Source organism: Conger conger, chromosome 6, assembly GCF_963514075.1.
Source record: "Conger conger chromosome 6, fConCon1.1, whole genome shotgun sequence".
NCBI lineage: Eukaryota > Metazoa > Chordata > Actinopteri > Anguilliformes > Congridae > Conger > Conger conger.
This window is the reverse complement of record NC_083765.1, coordinates 4578820-4596319: the sequence shown is the minus strand read 5'-3', so window position 1 is coordinate 4596319 and position 17500 is coordinate 4578820. Positions and strand designations below refer to the sequence as shown.

The 17500-nt window shown below is 47.1% G+C and overlaps 1 protein-coding gene across 1 annotated transcript in view; it reads left to right on the top strand.

Moving 5' to 3' along the window:
• The first annotated feature begins 9027 nt into the window (after positions 1-9027).
• The window catches only part of LOC133130488 (trichohyalin-like), a 135367-nt gene continuing 126894 nt past the window's right edge, over positions 9028-17500 (top strand). The window contains exons 1-2 of the mRNA XM_061245108.1: positions 9028-9181; positions 12380-12531. Coding sequence (XP_061101092.1) covers positions 12397-12531 — 135 coding nt within the window. The 5' untranslated portion in view covers positions 9028-9181; positions 12380-12396. The remainder of the gene's footprint in view (positions 9182-12379; positions 12532-17500) is intronic.

Below are 17500 nucleotides of genomic sequence, written 5' to 3'. Positions count from 1 at the left end.
GGCCGGGGCCGGGGTGCGCTCCGAAATTCCCCGCTTACCATCGCGGGCGGGAATTTCGCGTCCCCAATACAAAAACTATTCAAGCATTAAATCTCTCCGCTTTATCAAGTACCTGTATTACTTTTGATTATTGTCGGAGGAATTTGTACCAAACGCTGCTTAACTCGGGTTTGGCAAGCTTTGGATTGAGGTTTTTCACAGTTCTGTGACGCCGGTTGTCTTGTTTTTGTTGTGCCACCCCGATCGCTGGGCGATGTGGTCCGTCAGGCTGATCTTACAATGGACTGCGCCTTGTTCATTCTCTGGGGAATGCTGGAGTTATCCGCCATTACAGAAATTGAATGTGCTGCAATATTGTGATAGAAAAGAAATCATAACACTTCATGCTATTTTAGCAACAAATTATTATTAGCAGCAAAACATTTTATACAAATTTTATTAAATGCTCATATATAGAGGAATTTCTCTTTGACCAACCATATTATGCCACTGGCATTTAGCATGGGCCCTTATCCAGAACAACATTTTAATAAAAAAAAAATTTTTTATTTTTTTTTTACATAGTATCCATTCATACAGCTGGATATACACTCAGTGAGCACTTAGCAATTAGGTATTTATTAGACTTATTTTTTTGGCTTAGTGGTCTTCTGCTGTTATAGCCTATCCACTTAGAGGTTTGACATGTTGTGTGTTCAGAGATGCTCTTCTGCATACCACTGTTGTAATGTGTGGTTATTTGCGTTACTGTCAACTTCCTGTCAGCTTAGACCAGTCTGGCCCTTCTCCTCTGATCTCTCTCATTAACAACGCAAACTGCAAACTCCAGACTGTTGTGGGTGAAATTGCCAGCAGATCAGCAGTTACTGAGATACTCAAACGACCCTGTCTGGCACCAAAAATGATTCCACGGTCAAAGTCACTTAGATCACATTTCTTCCCCATTCTGGCATTTGGTCTGAAAAACAGCTGAACCTCTTGACCATGTCTGCATGCTTTTACGCATTTAGTTGCTGCCACATGATTGGCTGATTAAATATTTGCATGATCAAACTGGTGTACATGTCTACCTAATAAAGTGCTCACTGAGTGAATTCAGCATCAAGCACTGAAGCAATTCTGCATTAAGTAAGCTTACTTAAGGGCACAATAGCAGTGTCCAACCTGGGACTCAAACCTACAACCTTTAGCTGACAGTCCCATTTCTTTACCCATTACATAGCGCTACCACCCTAATTAGGTAATTAACTGCAGTATTAATATGCAGATTAATTAATATTCCTTCTCGCAATATGTGAAGAAGTGGGATTGCCGGTTTACGCCAATACTCGACAGCCCCTAATCACCGATCTGTGATTGGGGAGAGTTCCTGTGAGAGTGTTTTTGATTACTGTGATTACAGGCTGATCTGTCACAACACTGAGGACGTCTCTGGTGGAGGCTGAGGTCCAGTTGCTGGCAGAAGGCCGCTTAATGAGAGCCGCGATACCCGTGAAATACTGACCGCCTGTATTCTGCCATGGAACGTGATGTTCTGTTGGGAGAACTTGTGTGCGTGTCCTAAAATAGCTTTTTTGAACCAGGCGGGTCACTTAAGTACAAAGTCTTATTTACAAGGACGGCCTGGCTGAAAGTTAAGCGCTAAGCGGAGTGTTGTGGAAAACTTGCAGCCACCTGCCAACCTACATACACAGACACACACACGCACACACACACACACACACACACACGCACACACACACACGCACACACACACACACACACACACACACACACGCTCACACACATCTGCATGCATCGCATTTAGCCGACTTGCAAGCTGAGCTGACCCAACCCAGTCATACAAGCAGTTGCTTAGCCTGAGTAAAAACCCACACCCTGCCCAAATCTGGACCATGGACTGTAAAGTGAACGTAGCTGTTCCGGGTTTTACTTCGTGCAGTTATCCTGGCTAACTCCAGAACTCCAGCGTTGTGAAACAGGCCCCCTGGCATAGCTAAGCGTGTAGCCCCTTTGAACACTGTCAATGAACTGCAGGGCGATGATGAGCTGCCTGAACGCGGCCAACACGGGTTTGTGTGCTGGTTTCGCCCGGCCCTTGTCGCGGCTGCTCCTACTCTGTAAAAGTGGTTTTTCCTTCTGCATTGACAATGTTGACAAAGCCTCGTTATCGCACAGAAAAGGACGGTTATGGGGTATAAATGAGCAGAATGCACGGAGGCTTCATTACATCTAGGACTGAGCATTAATATAATGGTGGAGTTAAGATGGCGACTGGGGAGGGGAGAGGAGGGGGGGTTTAAAAAAAAAAAAATTCTCCACCATACCTTCCACTTTAATTGCAAATTCAAATTTTCCATAATGGCTCCTGACACCTCCAGTCACTGAAATCCATCATTCTGAAGGGCATTATTCTTCAATTAACCTGTAACCCCCCCCCGCCCCCAACACCCAACCCCACACACACTGCTCTCCTGTCTGTCTGTCTGTCTGGAGGGCTCTTCCAGATGAAATGAAGAAGTCTTATGACCTCCAAATGCTAATTTTCTTTTTTCACCTTCTCCCTCTCCCTCTCTCTCTCTCTCTCTCTCTCTCCGGAGTCCTGTTCTCCCGGAATCCGGACCCCAGGAATCGGGCCGTGCCTCCGAGCGAGGCGGGGCGTGCGAGCGGGAAGAGGCTCCGGCCGTGGGTTTCTCCGTGACGTGCGGACGCACATCACATATTCATGCTCTGCTCTGAATTAATCATGCGCTGACCTCATCGCATCAGTGATGAGGCCGGGGTCGAGGTACGGCACATATAATAATGATAATTGTAATCACGGTAGTTATGGGAATGATAATGATAACCGGGGGGGTGGGGGGGGTGGAGGCTGAATATGTACAGCAGTCCAGAGCGGTGTAATGGTCTCTGTCCTGCTCCTCCGACCTGCGGCAGGGTCCTGGAAGGTTCTAGACCCTCCTAACAAAGCACAGCTCATCCAACAGCTAGATCAGGGCTCCCCAACCCTGTTCCTGGAGATCTACCGTCCTGTAGGCCTTCACTCCAGCCCTAACAAAGCACACCTCATTCAACAGCTAGAGCAGGGCTGCCCAACCCTGTTCCTGGAGATCTACCGTCCTGTAGGCCTTCACTCCAACCCTAACAAAGCAACACCTCATTCAACAGCTAGAGCTCTCATTGAGCTGCTCTTTAGTATAACCAGGCGTGCCTGTGGGATGGTTGTCCTGTTTTCGGGGTCTTGGAGAGTATCGACTGACTATGTCCAGGTGAGTTTGTCTCAGGACAACCAAGAATGACCACTGGCAACTTCTTCCCTTCCCTTCAGGGGAGGGCAAAGTAGGTCAAGGCAGTGGTGCAAGTGCAGTAGGCGTTTCAGCTGTCACGCTAATAGGTCCCTTAGGACCTCTGGCCAAACACGGCCAATAGTTCACACCTTATGGCCACGTTCCATATCAGGTGAGGTCACATACGAGTAAATTAGTGGCTGGAATTATACAGAGGAGAAATCAGGTGGAGGTAGAGCCAAATCTATACGGTTCAACCTTTGACCCGCATATACCATCTCCCTGTTTATAGCTGACTGCAAAACGGCGAAACACAGCAGCTACATTCAAACGCATGTAACTAATTTCTGACACTATTCAACCCAGAATTGACTTCTGACTGCCCGCCATTGTTTGCACTGACGCAGTTACCTTGATCCAAACTGACGCGTGGGCATTCAATCGCCAAATGGGTTTTCACGCGCCGTGTTAAGCGCCTGTGCGTGCGCTTTAAATTCCTAAACCAAAAGCGCATAAAGGAAACCATTGTGGCTTCATTTCATTACGACCATCATTTTATAAATTCCCATTCTATAGACTACTGCATCTATTTATGTTAATTTTCACATTGCCTTGGCCTGGGATACACACAATGCTATGGATGGGGTTATGTTTCCATGCTTTTAAATTGTTACCTCGTTTATTATACGCGGCCGCCTTTGTTAATGTATCACCATGCTACGCGCGTTCCTGCACCCCCATAGTCCGCATAAGAAAATTCATTGACTCCTCCGCGCTGGTTAATGCATACTAATCAACAGTTTAGAGGTTTTCATAAAGACTATAAGCCAAAAAAAAGATAAATTAATCTGCTCCCGGGTGACCTTCCCATTGCGTGCTTGCACCTTTATTCTTTTCCGTCCTTTTCTCCTGCTGCAGCAATTACCGTATTTTAATGACATAAGGAACGTTTTATACATGGGTTCTTCCTTTTTTCTGCCTCTTTTTTTTCTCTCCGGAACAAAGACCGCGTAGCTATGGTTCTCACTCATGCCGTCCGCGCGCTTCTGTCAGGAGAGACATTTCCCCCCGTTGACAGACATCTCCGTAGGTTACTCCTGGTTTAACGCCTCGCGGCCTCGCAGTCCATTAAAGGAAGGTAATAATTAGAAAAGGGACGCGGCTTCTTTTCTCCGCCGCCGCGTTATTTTCATTCCGCCGTTACACCTCGCCCGACGCGCTCGCGTCCTATTGAGTCGGACGCGCGGCTTTTCCGCCTTTTCTGTGGGATTAGTGTTTTACATACCGCGTGATGAGTGTACAATGTGTCAGTCACACAAAGCCCGCTCACAAGTGCTTTTTTCCCCCATGCATTCACTGGGAAATAATAAAATAATAATAATAATAATAATAATAATAATAATAATAATAAACTTTATACCTCATTGTTTCGCTGAACATTATTAACCAGCATGTATTTGTTCATTGGCAATTGTTCATAGATATCTGTGCATCGACATAATCGATCCCCGAAATCCCAGCTTCACCGAGCCTGAATTGGTGAAGCTGGTTTGAGATGTGTTTTTCAACACTTTTAGCTGGTCGACCAGCTGTTCACCAGCTGATCAACTTTATTACTGTCGATAGTCCACCAGTTGACCTCTTACTCTACCAGCTTGACCAGCTTTGACCAGCTTTGACAAGCCACATACCAGCAATTACCGGCTAAGTGTCAAAACACACTGAACAGTATGGAAATCCCTTATCATGTCCTTAAATGGGCATGAAGTCTGGCTGATTCATCCACTAAGTGTGTGAGACACAGTGACTCAGCAGTGATGCTCACTGTCCCTGATTCCTCCTTAAAATATACAAATATTGTCCAAATACCAGTAACTTAAAGGATCAGCACATCGGGAGACAAAGAAAAAAAAGAAGATATATTACGATGACATTTTCTTGACGATGACTTGATGATTTTGACTTTATTATTACCATTGACATTGAAACCGGTGGCTAAAACACCTACACTCTAGGCTGCTGCACTGTCGCCAGTGAGCAGCATCTCTTAAGAAGACCAGGAAGTGAGCTTCAACAAGTACACCGACGCACTGTGTCGCAGCATTTGGGGTAGACTCACAAATCTGATCAATCTGATCAATCAAAACCCGGTGTTCCCGGAGGCCCCCGTGTCTCTCAGAGGCACCCGCAGGGACCCCCGCAGGCCTGGGCACCGAACCCACACCTCGAGCCTCCTGGAGAAACGGTGGGGGTGTATAGATGAAGGAGGGAGTGTGGGAAACCAAGAAGAAGAGGGAAAGGCAGAGAAGAGAAAAGAAAAGACATGGAGGTGGTGAAAGAGCTGTGCAATCTGTTAGAAATAAAGGCACAAAAAGTGCCTAAAAGGGTCAACTACTTGTGACTGGGGAGGTACCCAATAGGCACATAACACTTTACCCCTAGTCAGCAATAAGAGAGAGAGAGAGAGAGAGAGAGGCAGAAAAAATAGAAGTGATAAGGCACCTGGTAGTCTGGTTTGCCTTGCTGATGGCTACACAGCTGTTGATTCTCCTTTATTTAAAAAAAAATAAATTCAGATTTCATCAAAAGCCAGGATGACTGATGCTATAATGAGTACCTGGGGGTCTTTTTTTAATACTCTCCATCTGCAGGAGTGAAGTTTCCGAGTTCCGGTCGACTTGTGAGTCACGCGGCTCGTGTGGCCGTCCAACATCGCCCCGTTGACTCACCACCTCCTCCCAGGACGCCATGAGTTCACACATAACATTCTGTTTAAAAAATGAGAAAGAATTATCTTCGTATTTTCCAGGACCCTGCCATCGCTCAAAATAGACACGTAAAAAAAAAAAAAAAAAGACTGACACGTGTAGCCAACTGAGTGGCTTACCCTGTTCTTATCGCTGCGATTTGATCGATCGGTTGGCGCAGTCCAAACTGACTCCAGGCTCAGGCCAGTGTCGATGTCACATGATTGGCCTTAGCATTGCCCAATGAGGGAGGTTCTCAGCTGGGAGGGTGCTTCCTGCGCGGAGTTGATTGGGTTTGGTCAAGATGTGCAGGAAGTGCAGTCTGTGCGGCTCAGCCAATGAAATGCAGAGGCTGCTGTGTACATATACAGTTATACTTTATATATTATTACTAGCATGTGCCATTACAATTTGAAGCTGAGCAACAGCTTTCATTCACATGACGCTGCTGTCATAGAGCATGCCTGCCCAGTCAACCGACCCTGTCAAAAATATAAAGGTTTACTCAATAAATGCAGTGCAGTTATGTGAATTATTTCAATATATGACTGCAAACATGCTCAATGCGTACGGTACGGTTAATGGGGCGGCCTGTAGCATAGTGGTTAAGTTAAAGGACTGGGACACGCAAGATCGGCGGTTCGATCCCCGGTGCAGCCGCAATAAGATCTGCACAGCCGTTTGGTCCTTGAGCAAGGCCCTTAACCCTGCATTGCTCCAGCGGAGGATTGTCTCCTGCTTAGTCTAATCAACTGTACGTCGCTCTGGATAAGAGCGTCTGCCAAATGCCAATAAATGTAATGTTAATTATCCACACTGCAGGTCTCTGTTTAATTAATAGTGAAAAGCAGTCAGCAGTACACATCGCAGATGAACTCATGTGAATCTGCTTTGTGAGGCTTCTTTGTATTGTTATACTGTATTCATCTCAGACTTTTCTTATTCAAACAGAAGTCTGTAATAACCCACAAGGAGAAAAAAAACCAATTCAAGTTCTAATTGCATTACACCTTGAAGCAGAATTGAGATCCTTTTCAAGTTTTTTATCGCACCGTGCTAATAATAACAGACTTCAACTCCTGACTTGACAAGAACTGACGTGAAAGATGAAAAACCCTGGAATTAGAAGAGCTCTTGACATCAATGACAGACAGTGTGCGTACAATCTTTCACAACTAGGGGACGTTTACTTCCGTTTTGATGTACTTAGATGTTTTTTTAAATTATTTTTTTAAAGAAATCTTCTGAACTGGAATCACACCACTGTGTTAATGGGTGTCTACAGGCATTTCAACTCTAGAGTTCTCCCAGAGTTCTCCACAAAGTTCATCCAGCGTTCTGTATAATTTTCTAAGAGTGCTCGCTGATGAAATCAATCAAGTGGCCAATGGGGAAGAGCACTGTGATAGTACAACAACAAGGGGCCGTAATAGCAGGAAATTGATGGGTACCTTTTTAAGGTTATGAGAGTGGAAGTGCCTGTGCTTGGCTTGCGTTGGCAAATTGTGATCTTGCCATCATAAAAGAAGCTTCCCTTAGCTTGCGTTCCACTCTTATAAATGTTTACGCTCTGCTGTATGCACATTATATAAAAAAAGAAACAATACTGTTTGCCATCAGCCGAGTCTCTTTTCATCCCGTGCTTTGATAGCAGTTTTCGACCGGGAAACATGAAACAGATACTACTCGTAATAATAAGAGATAGAGGAAAAGCAATTTTATTGTCAATAATCTCGCATTATAGCAATCACGGAGTTCTCGCTCACCGCGGCGTGTGGTACTCAACGTGAGCCCGTTTCTAGCCAGCCGAGAAGAGAGACCCTGCTTTAAAAAAAGCCATTAATATATTCATGCTACCTATTGTTTTCCATTCTATGTAAAACAAGGGACCTGTAGAAATTCAATTTCACAAGAAAGCTATGTTCGCCAGGGAAATGTTCTCTATAGATGCCATTACCATGAATGTATAATATTTTGATATGAACACCAAGCCCTCGTCTGCTTTCAATTTATGGTGGGTGAAAATAAATATTGAGGTTAATGTGACAGCTTACTCATTTAAATGTGTCCTCCATCAGCCAAGCCCAATGATTGATAAAGACCTTGAGAAGTCTAAAGCACAAATGTAGGGCCTAAGAGAGTAAAATGTAGGCTACAAAATACATTTTCATCTTGATCTGGATATCAGTTTTTTGTATGATTGAAGTTCCTACACGAGACTGAAAGGTTTTTAGCTAAGTAAAATAATCATACGGGTGCCTATCCAAATTAATAGGTAACTATGCACTGTATGTGGTTGTTACTTCACTACTTGATTCACTTCACGAATTGATTCCAACTGGTAGGAGTGTAGCGTTACTCAGAACGTCTGCTAAATGACAAAAATATCCAATTATACTATCTTTGCTGCACCTATTACTAAAACGTTAATATTTAATTTGCAACTTCAACAACACAACCAATTACATTCAGACCAAAAAAAAAAAAAAATGTTGTTACAAATAGCGTAACAGCTTAATCAGGTTTGTTTTTATTTCTGTGAGTCACTGTGTTGCCACGACAACTAAAACAGCTTGCGGTTTTGTTTTTATCTCATTTTGCAGGTCATGTATCTCCTACACTGATTGGCGAATTGTCCTGATTAAAATTGTCACTCAAAGGTCATTTGATCTGTTCTACGCACAATGACAATGGGCGTGCGTCAATGAGGCGTATAGTTTGGGAGTTTCTATGGAAATCTCAGTTTTCCAATTCTCCACATTGGAAACAGAGGAAAATATATATATATAACCCGCCCACTTATGTTCTCCTAGCCGCACGATTGGTTGGAGGCGCAGGGCCGAGGGCGCTCCTTCAATCCTATTGGCTTGTAGTTCGGTTCGTTTGCGAGTCAAGAAAATGACCAGGATGTACAGGTGCTCGAAGCGGGAGCAGGGCTGCCCACGGCGGGCTGCGGTCTAACGATGCGGAGAATTTTAACTTCACAGCATTGTGGGGGTTGCAAAGACCATTGAAAAAAAAAATGTAGCTAGCGAGTTAGTTCAGAGAAGGGAGACAAACGGTGCGACATGGTTTAAACCGCATCAGCTGGAATCGAGGCTACAGAAGCAGTTGCCGTGAGCAAAATAAGCAGGAACATTGCAACAGGTAGCTATACAAATGAAAAGCTAGCTGCTAGTTTGCGCACTACATTCTAACGTATGTAACTGTATAGGACCCGTGCTATTGAAAGTAGGTTTGAGTAGTGCTAGTTGTACATTCGTAATTCTATTTGCTATTTGCTCGCTGGCTAGCTAGCATAGTAACTAGCATTACAAATCAATTTGCTGCATTATGGCACACTCAGCCATCTCGTTGCACAGTCCACCTGCTGCATCAAAAGCGGTTTGTGCCGGCTGCATCCAACTGGACGCTGTCTAATTGATGCAGTCTTATGAAAAGTGAGGCAACCATCATAGGATATTACAAACTTTTCGCCATTTTATTTAGCTGTCTTATCGTAACGTTAGGTTTTTTTTAACGTTAACTGTCCCCACTTGAGTAGGTTTCCAGATAACGTAGAGCTATCCGATATTGGCCAGTACCAGTTACGCAGGTTTGTTTACAGTTGGCTAACGCTGTTGATTTCTGCGATTGTCCTCACAGAGCGTATCCTAATGTTATTTTCTCGCTAAGCATAGCCCGCTATCCAATTACTAGCCTATATAACGTTACATTGGAGGCAAATAAAACAAAGTAACCTGTTTATTTAGACAGTTCCCAAATTAATTTGGTTTACTTTGATATAAGGTGGCCAACTGGGTGTGCAAGAATATACGACGAATAAATAAAGTTGAAGCAGTATCGCTAGCTACCTCTGACATGCTCATCAGCCATGGCTGTCTTGACAGACAGATGATGGCGTGTATTCTCTCCATGATTCCTGCAGTCGTGTAGCTAATTCCCAAATAATAACATAAATATTTTATTAGAACCATTCATTCGATATTTTCGATAGACGTTATGAAACATACGCCATTCGGCTGATGCATCGGGCACATCCTTGTACAGTAGTAATAGGTGTGGGTAGCGTTTGAAATAATATGAAAGAACCATATTTAATATGCGCGCCGAACTATTACAGTATTACAGATCAAACTGCACATTGGTAGAAAAAAAAGGTAGCCTCCGCTTGATTACGAACATAGACTGTGGTACAGTCATGACCCAGTGCATTTGAGCCTACTCTATCATTGGAAGTGTTTGCGTCTCGTCTTTGAGCCATTGTAATACATGCAATAAAATAAAATAAAATGACGGCCCCGTTGGTAGTCAATGTGTTCTTTAATTTACCACAGCAGTGAACAAATTGCGAAACGGTGGGAGGTACACGCTGGTGTCCTCAACCTTCGCGAATTGCAGTCGCAGAAAGTGGCCTGGTTCCGCACAAACACCTAATTTTGGAAATTACCTATGCTTGAGGGCTCCCTCGGTTTCAAAGATGGATTGTCTTATATAATTTATAAATAATGAAAATAAAACCCATCTAAAACTGCAACTCGCAAAAGTAATGCCACAAGGCAAGGGGGAAAAAAAAAAAACATTGGTCTTGCTCACTGTGCCAAGGTCATCCATATTTCTGTCAGTTTTGCGCCCGTTTCCAGGGGAGATTAGAAGCAAATAAAAACATCAATAAAATATGACCAACATGTTGCATTGTGGGATCCTTGTCGGAGTAATCCACTTATTGTATCCAGCAGAACTGGCAGCGGAGGATTATTTTTGTCATTTTAGCACTTTTTGATTTCCGGTGCCTGACGTGCTGTGAACCTGTCACTGCGTCAGTGTATGGGGCTTCACCGTGCTGTTCTCTCCTCCGACTGTTCGCTGAGCTGTTCGTTTGAATAACCCGACTGTACCTGCTGGCAGAAAATAGGCTGAATGTCAGTGTTTGAGATTGATGAACTGCAGAAGAGTGGGATGAAAAAAGCTCAAATTCCTAAATGTAGCCTACATATGCAGTCATTTCCTTTTCTGGGTTACTGACAAAATTATTTTACATTTGAAAATGTAAACGTACCAAAAAATTCCCCACCCAGTATCTAGTTTTTACTTCATGATGATTTTATTTCGACTGCTTGCCCACGGTTGATTGTGATTGCAAGTTCTGGACTTCAGTGTGATAAATGCCTTTATGGCCGGAGTCTCTGTTGGTTTAGGTGCAGAGGGGTTCAATTCAATAATTACAAAAGAAAAAAGAAAAATAATGAAAAGGTAGACAAGCAGTCCTTGAAAAGCTCTGTGCTGAATACACATCCCTCTACCCACAGGACTGCCTTCATTCTAATCCCCAATATTACCTGGGCCGAACTGAGATAAGGTAGGAGTTGGGCGGGAGAGAAAAACATCCATATAAATTAAACGGACAGTGCCAGGCCCATAGAGATCATCCAGCAGGTCAAGGCTATTCTCCGTGGAGATATGACTTATATTTTTATTAATTCGTCAGAGCGGGGGTTTTTCTGAGCATGATATGCGCGCTGGCACAAACGGAGCGTATGGTTCACGTCTGTGAATGTCACCGTTCTTGTGGTGCCTGGGTTCGGATCCCATGCTCACCCGGGTCGCTGTGTTTCGGGGTGGGGGGGTGGGGGGTGTTCTACACTCCTGTGTGCTGGTGCAGCTCCCACCCCCCCCCCCCCTAATCCCAAATAGGAAATATGCACTAAGCTGCCTTCCCCCTGGGACAGAAGGTGCTACTTTCCCAGATTAATCACTGTTATTAAGTAGGGTGCGAGGTATGAGGTATTGTAGTCTGAAGCGAGTGGCTTTGGCTTGATTTTGCTGCACACAATTAAAAACAATGACATATGAAAACAATGGCCCAATGCACCGGGGACCTGAGATATGTTATTAAAACCATTTATTGTGTGGACTGCTGCAGGCTGCCACACCGTCCCTGTATTCAGACTAACATGGCCGCCCATTGTTTATAGCCCGGCCTCCTCATCTCCTAACTGCATGTTTGTACCTCAACTTATTCTCTCCTGCTGGGAGTTAAACACTGATGGATTAGAAAGGAGAGGTGTGTGTCTGCCCAGACGCGCACACAGACACACACACACACACACACACACATACCCACACACACTCACATACACGCACACACACACACACACTCACAGACACACACACACACACACACACCCACACTCACTCACATACACGCACACACACACACACACACACACACACCCACACATATACACACACACGCACACACTCACACTCACACACACACACGTGCGCGCCGGGAGTGTTGCCATGTCAGGATCTGAGCGCGGGTTTGTGTGTTTGTGTTGCCAGGTTACGGGCCCGGGTCCATGGACCGCCGGTATCCGGGGGCGACGCACGGGCCAGCCGAGATGCAGAAGCTGCTGTCGGAGTTCCGCGCGCTGTACCGTGAGCGCCTCCAGCGGATCGACCAATCGGGCGACGGCGGGGAGCCAGCACTGCAGGTGGGCCCGTCGTCACGGCTGCCGAGAAGCGCGCTGTGATGTAAAAGGGGGGGGGGGGGGGGCGCCATGTTTCCGTGTCGTGCACGGCGAGGGCAGGAACGCCACACGCGTGTCGAAAGGCCGCGGCCAAGGCCCGCCTCCGCCGTGTTTCCTGTCCAATTAGCCGTCTGTCACCGCGGCAGGTCGCTGTGTGACGCTCCCGAGGAGATCAGAACGGCGGGATCGCAGCGCAACACGACGGCGGGTCTCGATGCCCGCGTGCGTCACGGTGTGGGGGGGGGGGGGGGGAGTGGCTTTGTGCCGCGAGCCGATTCACCCAGCGACAGCGGCCCTTTCGTGGTGAACCTTTACACTTTAATAGGAACCTGCATCCGCAGGAGAGGGTCAGCCGTTCCACAAGTGGGTAGGACACAGAAGCGCGACTATCTCCACGTCAAGGAGCGCGCAGAACATGCTCCCAGACCAGCACCCTGCACCTCTCTGTCAAAGGGTGCATACGTCCAAGCATTTTTACAAATGTACTTTTAGCCTTTTCAGCTTTTGACTGGACGGCACGGTGACAGGCTATGCCAGGAGGCACACCATGAAGTTAGCATGTCTGTTTGTGAGAGGCCAGAGAAGGACTTGGCGTTCTCAGCCGTTGACCTGTGGCGAATGTTTTGGCTGCTTTTTGCCGTGGACCATTTTCTCCGGGTCATGCCAGCATTTCCGTTCCCCCACGCATAGAGTCTCCTGGCACCGGCCCAGCAGTTCCAGCGCTTGGCTGGTCCTGACAGCCAAGAAGAAGAAGAAGAAGGAGGAGGAAGTGTAATTTTGGTTCGTAGTGTGTGAGACTGCAGAAAGGTGCTGTACGGTACCACGATGAAAGCACGACAGCTCTGTCAACATTGTTAAAGAATTAGTGCCTTTACATCAAAAAGCTTTTTGCTTTATTTTTTAACTACCCCATTAAGACACCTCCATTGAATATCTTTAAGTCCTTTCAGAACGTTCCCGTTCTTTTTTTTTTGCCGGTGTTCATCAGCGAGAGTGGAGCGTAATATTTGTTATGACATTAAAAGTAATTTCGGCACCGACGCCTGCCCTCGGAGCCTACGGATCTATCATTAGCCCATTCATTTTTAAACGCGCGCAGACGGCGGTTTTCACCGCGCACACGCGGGCTTTCAGCGGGTGGAGGAAGGCGAGGCGGACGAGCGAATTGCCGTCTCCTCCGTGTTGTCATGTCGTGTCACGGGCGGGGCGTGTGCCGCCCCGGAGTCCGCCGCAGATGAAGCGTGAGAGGAGTTTTAGCGAGGAAAGGTTTAGCGAGTTTTTTTCTCTCTCCCCCGAGTTTAGTCCTTTGAAGAGTTGGTTATGCGGAGTGTTTCGTTCGAAATTCAAATGTCAGTGTTCTATGACGCCATTGCGTTCAGATACGTTATGTGACGTGCGTTCAAGAGGGCAAAAGTTCGCGGCTAACTACAGTACTGTACACAAGTCTTAGGCACCTGTATAACATTCTGTACAGATACAATTCTTTCAAAAATAATTCAATGAAAGGTCCTAAATAAACGTACTATACATTTTACAATACATTTTAGTAATTTGGCAGAATAGTTTAATCAAATAAATATTTTTTGTGACCACCCTTCGGCTTTAAATCACTTCTCTGAGATTGCCAACGCTGTCCTGCAGTTCTGTCAGACAATCAGGGAGGTTGTTCCAAGCATCTTGGACAACTTGCCACAGTTCTTCTGCAGACTTTGGTTGGCTCCTTGATTCTGATCTCAGACAGCCTTGATCAAGTTTTTATGTAAAAAGCAGTCAATCGCTTACAGTAAGATGTTACTTTAAAAAAATTAAATTAAATCTTTTGGAAAATGAAAATGAATGAATGAATGTTACTGTTGAGCGATTTTAAATCACCGTTCCATTCAGTTCGCCACCAACGGCTTTTTAATACAAATGGATGAGACTTCTGCCTAAATGCCAGTTAGCCGATCCCTCGCTTACCTGTGATTTGTTCTTAAAGTTAAGAACAAATATTACATTGATTAAAGTATATTAATACGGCCAAATAATTTTCAACTTTTGTTTTCCCCATCAGCAGCCTCGCAAAGCCTTTTCAGAGTGTTAGCTAACGTTAGCGGCGAAACGTCAGCGCTAGCGAAGGTTTGAGTGTTCAGTTAAGACGGTCGGTCTCGTTGCGTTACAGTGACGAGGGATGCCGCTGTGCTCTCAGCCCGGGAATAAGCAGGCTTTGGGGCCCTGTGTTTCGGTTTGACTCCTCTCTGGAGGAAGGGGCAGTGGGGCAGGGCTTGGTCCACACTGAGGGGGGAGATGTGCAGCACTGATGAGCTGAACTGGGCTGTGAGGCGGAGGTCTTCTCCCTCAGTCAGGTCCTCTGCAGCGGAGGGGAGTGTCTCTGAGGGTGTGTGCGTGTGTGTGTGTGTGTGTGTGTGTGAGAGTGTGAGAGTGTGTGTGTGTGTGTGTGTGTGTGTGTGTGTGTGTGTGTGAGTGTGTGTGTGTGTGTGTATGTGTGTGTGTGTATGTGTATGTGTGTGTGTGTGTGTGTATGTATGTGTGTGTGTGTGAGTGTGTGTAACGGTGTGTGTGTGTGTGTAACAGTGTGTGCGTGTGTGTGTGTGTGTAACTGTGTGTGTGTGAATGTGTGTAACGGTGTGTGTGTGTGTGAGTGTGTGTAACTGTGTGTGTGTGTGTGTGAGTGTGTGTAACGGTGTGTGTGTGTGTGTGTGTGTGTGAGTGTGTGTAACGGTGTGTGTGAGTGTGTGTGTGTGTGTGTGTGTAACGGTGTGTGTGTGTGTGTGTGTGTGTGTGTGTGAGTGTGTGTAACGGTGTGTAACGGTGTGTGTGTGTGTGTGTGTGTGTGAGTGTGTGTGTGTGAGTGTGTGTAACGGTGTGTGTGTGTGTGTGTGTGTGTGTGTGTGTGAGTGTATGAGTGTGTGTGTGTGTGTGTGTGTGTGTGTGTGTGAGTGTATGAGTGTGTGTGTGTGTGTGTGTGTGTGTGAGTGTGTGTAACGGTGTGTGTGTGTGTGTGTGTGTGTGTGTGCATGGGGAGATGGGCAGATAATCCTCTCTGTGGTGATGAGAGTGAGGCTGGCTGATTGATGGTCTAATCATAGGAGGAAATGGGCCTGAAAATGAACGCTGCTCCTGCCCTTGGATTCTAACGGAGGCTCAGCGGGGGGGGGCACGCGGGGGCGGGGCGGGGGGGCGAGGTGCGGCCTCACCGCACGCGGGACCTGATTGCGTTTGTGTCTGATACACGCTGATGCAATCCCCGGCTAAATGATCAAATAAAAAGCAGAAAAACCTGGGGGTGGGGGGGGGGGGGGGGGTGAGATCAGGCTCCAGTGTGTAGCTGTGTTTATGTGCTGTGGGAAATTACGCTTTTTAAAAGCTGAGGGTGCAGGACTGAAATTAGCGAGACCCCTCGCAGATCAGTGTCCTGGTACCAGCTCCATGGCTGGGTCACTTTTATTATTGACATTTTTTTATTTTATTTTTATTTGTGCTATTTTGCACATTCATCTATGGGTCGAATCGAAGCCACTCCTGGCTGGCAGGATTATGTTTTCTTTTTCCTTTATTAATTTCTGGCATATTGAAGACCGTCATTAGCTCATGGTACACGCGCAGGTTTGGAAGGTGTCACAATGTTTTCATATGACAAGGCGGTTCCGCAGTGGGGATCCCTGTCCGTGTCTCACACTGCTGTTCTGGATCCCCCAGTTTAAGACCTTTGGTCCTGTTGGGCCTTTGGGTCTCATTGTGCCCTGAGCCGTTGTAATTCTGTAGGAACTCTGCTTGGTCGCTCCTGATCGGATTTTTCCTGGTTTTTCCACGTGGATGCAGTTCAGCGGTCCTCACACAGCGCAGATCTGCCGGCCGAGGGGGATCGATGTGTCGACGCTCAAACCCCCCCCCCGTCCGATTCCCGTCTGTGAGCTGGGCGGGGCTCTTCGGCCACGTTCTGACGGCGGTTTTAAACCAGCGCCGATAAAAGCGAGAGAAAAAAAAAAAAAAAAAGCTTTCAAAATCAAATAAGGTTTTTTTTTTTTCAAACGGGCTGGAGCGTTTTATCTCTCGTTCTGTCCGTTCTCGGGAGCGCTGGAGCGGCGGGCTAATAACGTCCTGTGCGTCCGTCCGTGCTGAAGTCTAATCTCCGATCGCAGCCAGCCCGGCCGCCTGCTGAATTAACAGCCTGTGGGCCCGTCGCCGGGGACGATCAGACACTAATAACGTCGCGGGGGCTGTTGCCACCAGCTATGCAAATTGGGGAGAGATTTCAGCGCGCTGTGGATGCAGTCTGACAGACTCTCTCGGCCTGTCGGCCCGCATCAGTGGGGCAGGCTGGTGCAGGCCCTGCGGGTCTCAGGCCCTGTCAGGTCTCAGGCACTGCGGGTCTCAGGCTCTGCGGGTCTCAGGCTCTGCGGGTCTCAGGCACTGTGGGTCTCAGGCACTGCGGGTCTCAGGCCCTATCGGGTCTCAGGCACTGCGGGTCTCAGGCCCTGTCGGGTCTCAGGCACTGCGGGTCTCAGGCCCTATCGGGTCTCAGGCACTGCGGGTCTCAGGCCCTGTCGGGTCTCAGGCACTGCGGGTCTCAGGCCCTGTCAGGTCTCAGGCACTGCGGGTCTCAGGCACTGCGGGTCTCAGGCACTGCGGGTCTCAGGCACTGCGGGTCTCAGGCCCTGTCGGGTCTCAGGCACTGCGGGTCTCAGGCACTGCGGGTCTCAGGCCCTGCGGGTCTCAGGCACTGCGGGTCTCAGGCCCTATCGGGTCTCAGGCACTGCGGGTCTCAGGCCCTGTCGGGTCTCAGGCACTGCGGGTCTCAGGCACTGCGGGTCTCAGGCCCTGCGGGTCTCAGGCACTGTGGGTCTCAGGCCCTGTCGGGTCTCAGGCACTGCGGGTCTCAGGCACTGCGGGTCTCAGGCCCTGCGGGTCTCAGGCCCTGCGGGTCTCAGGC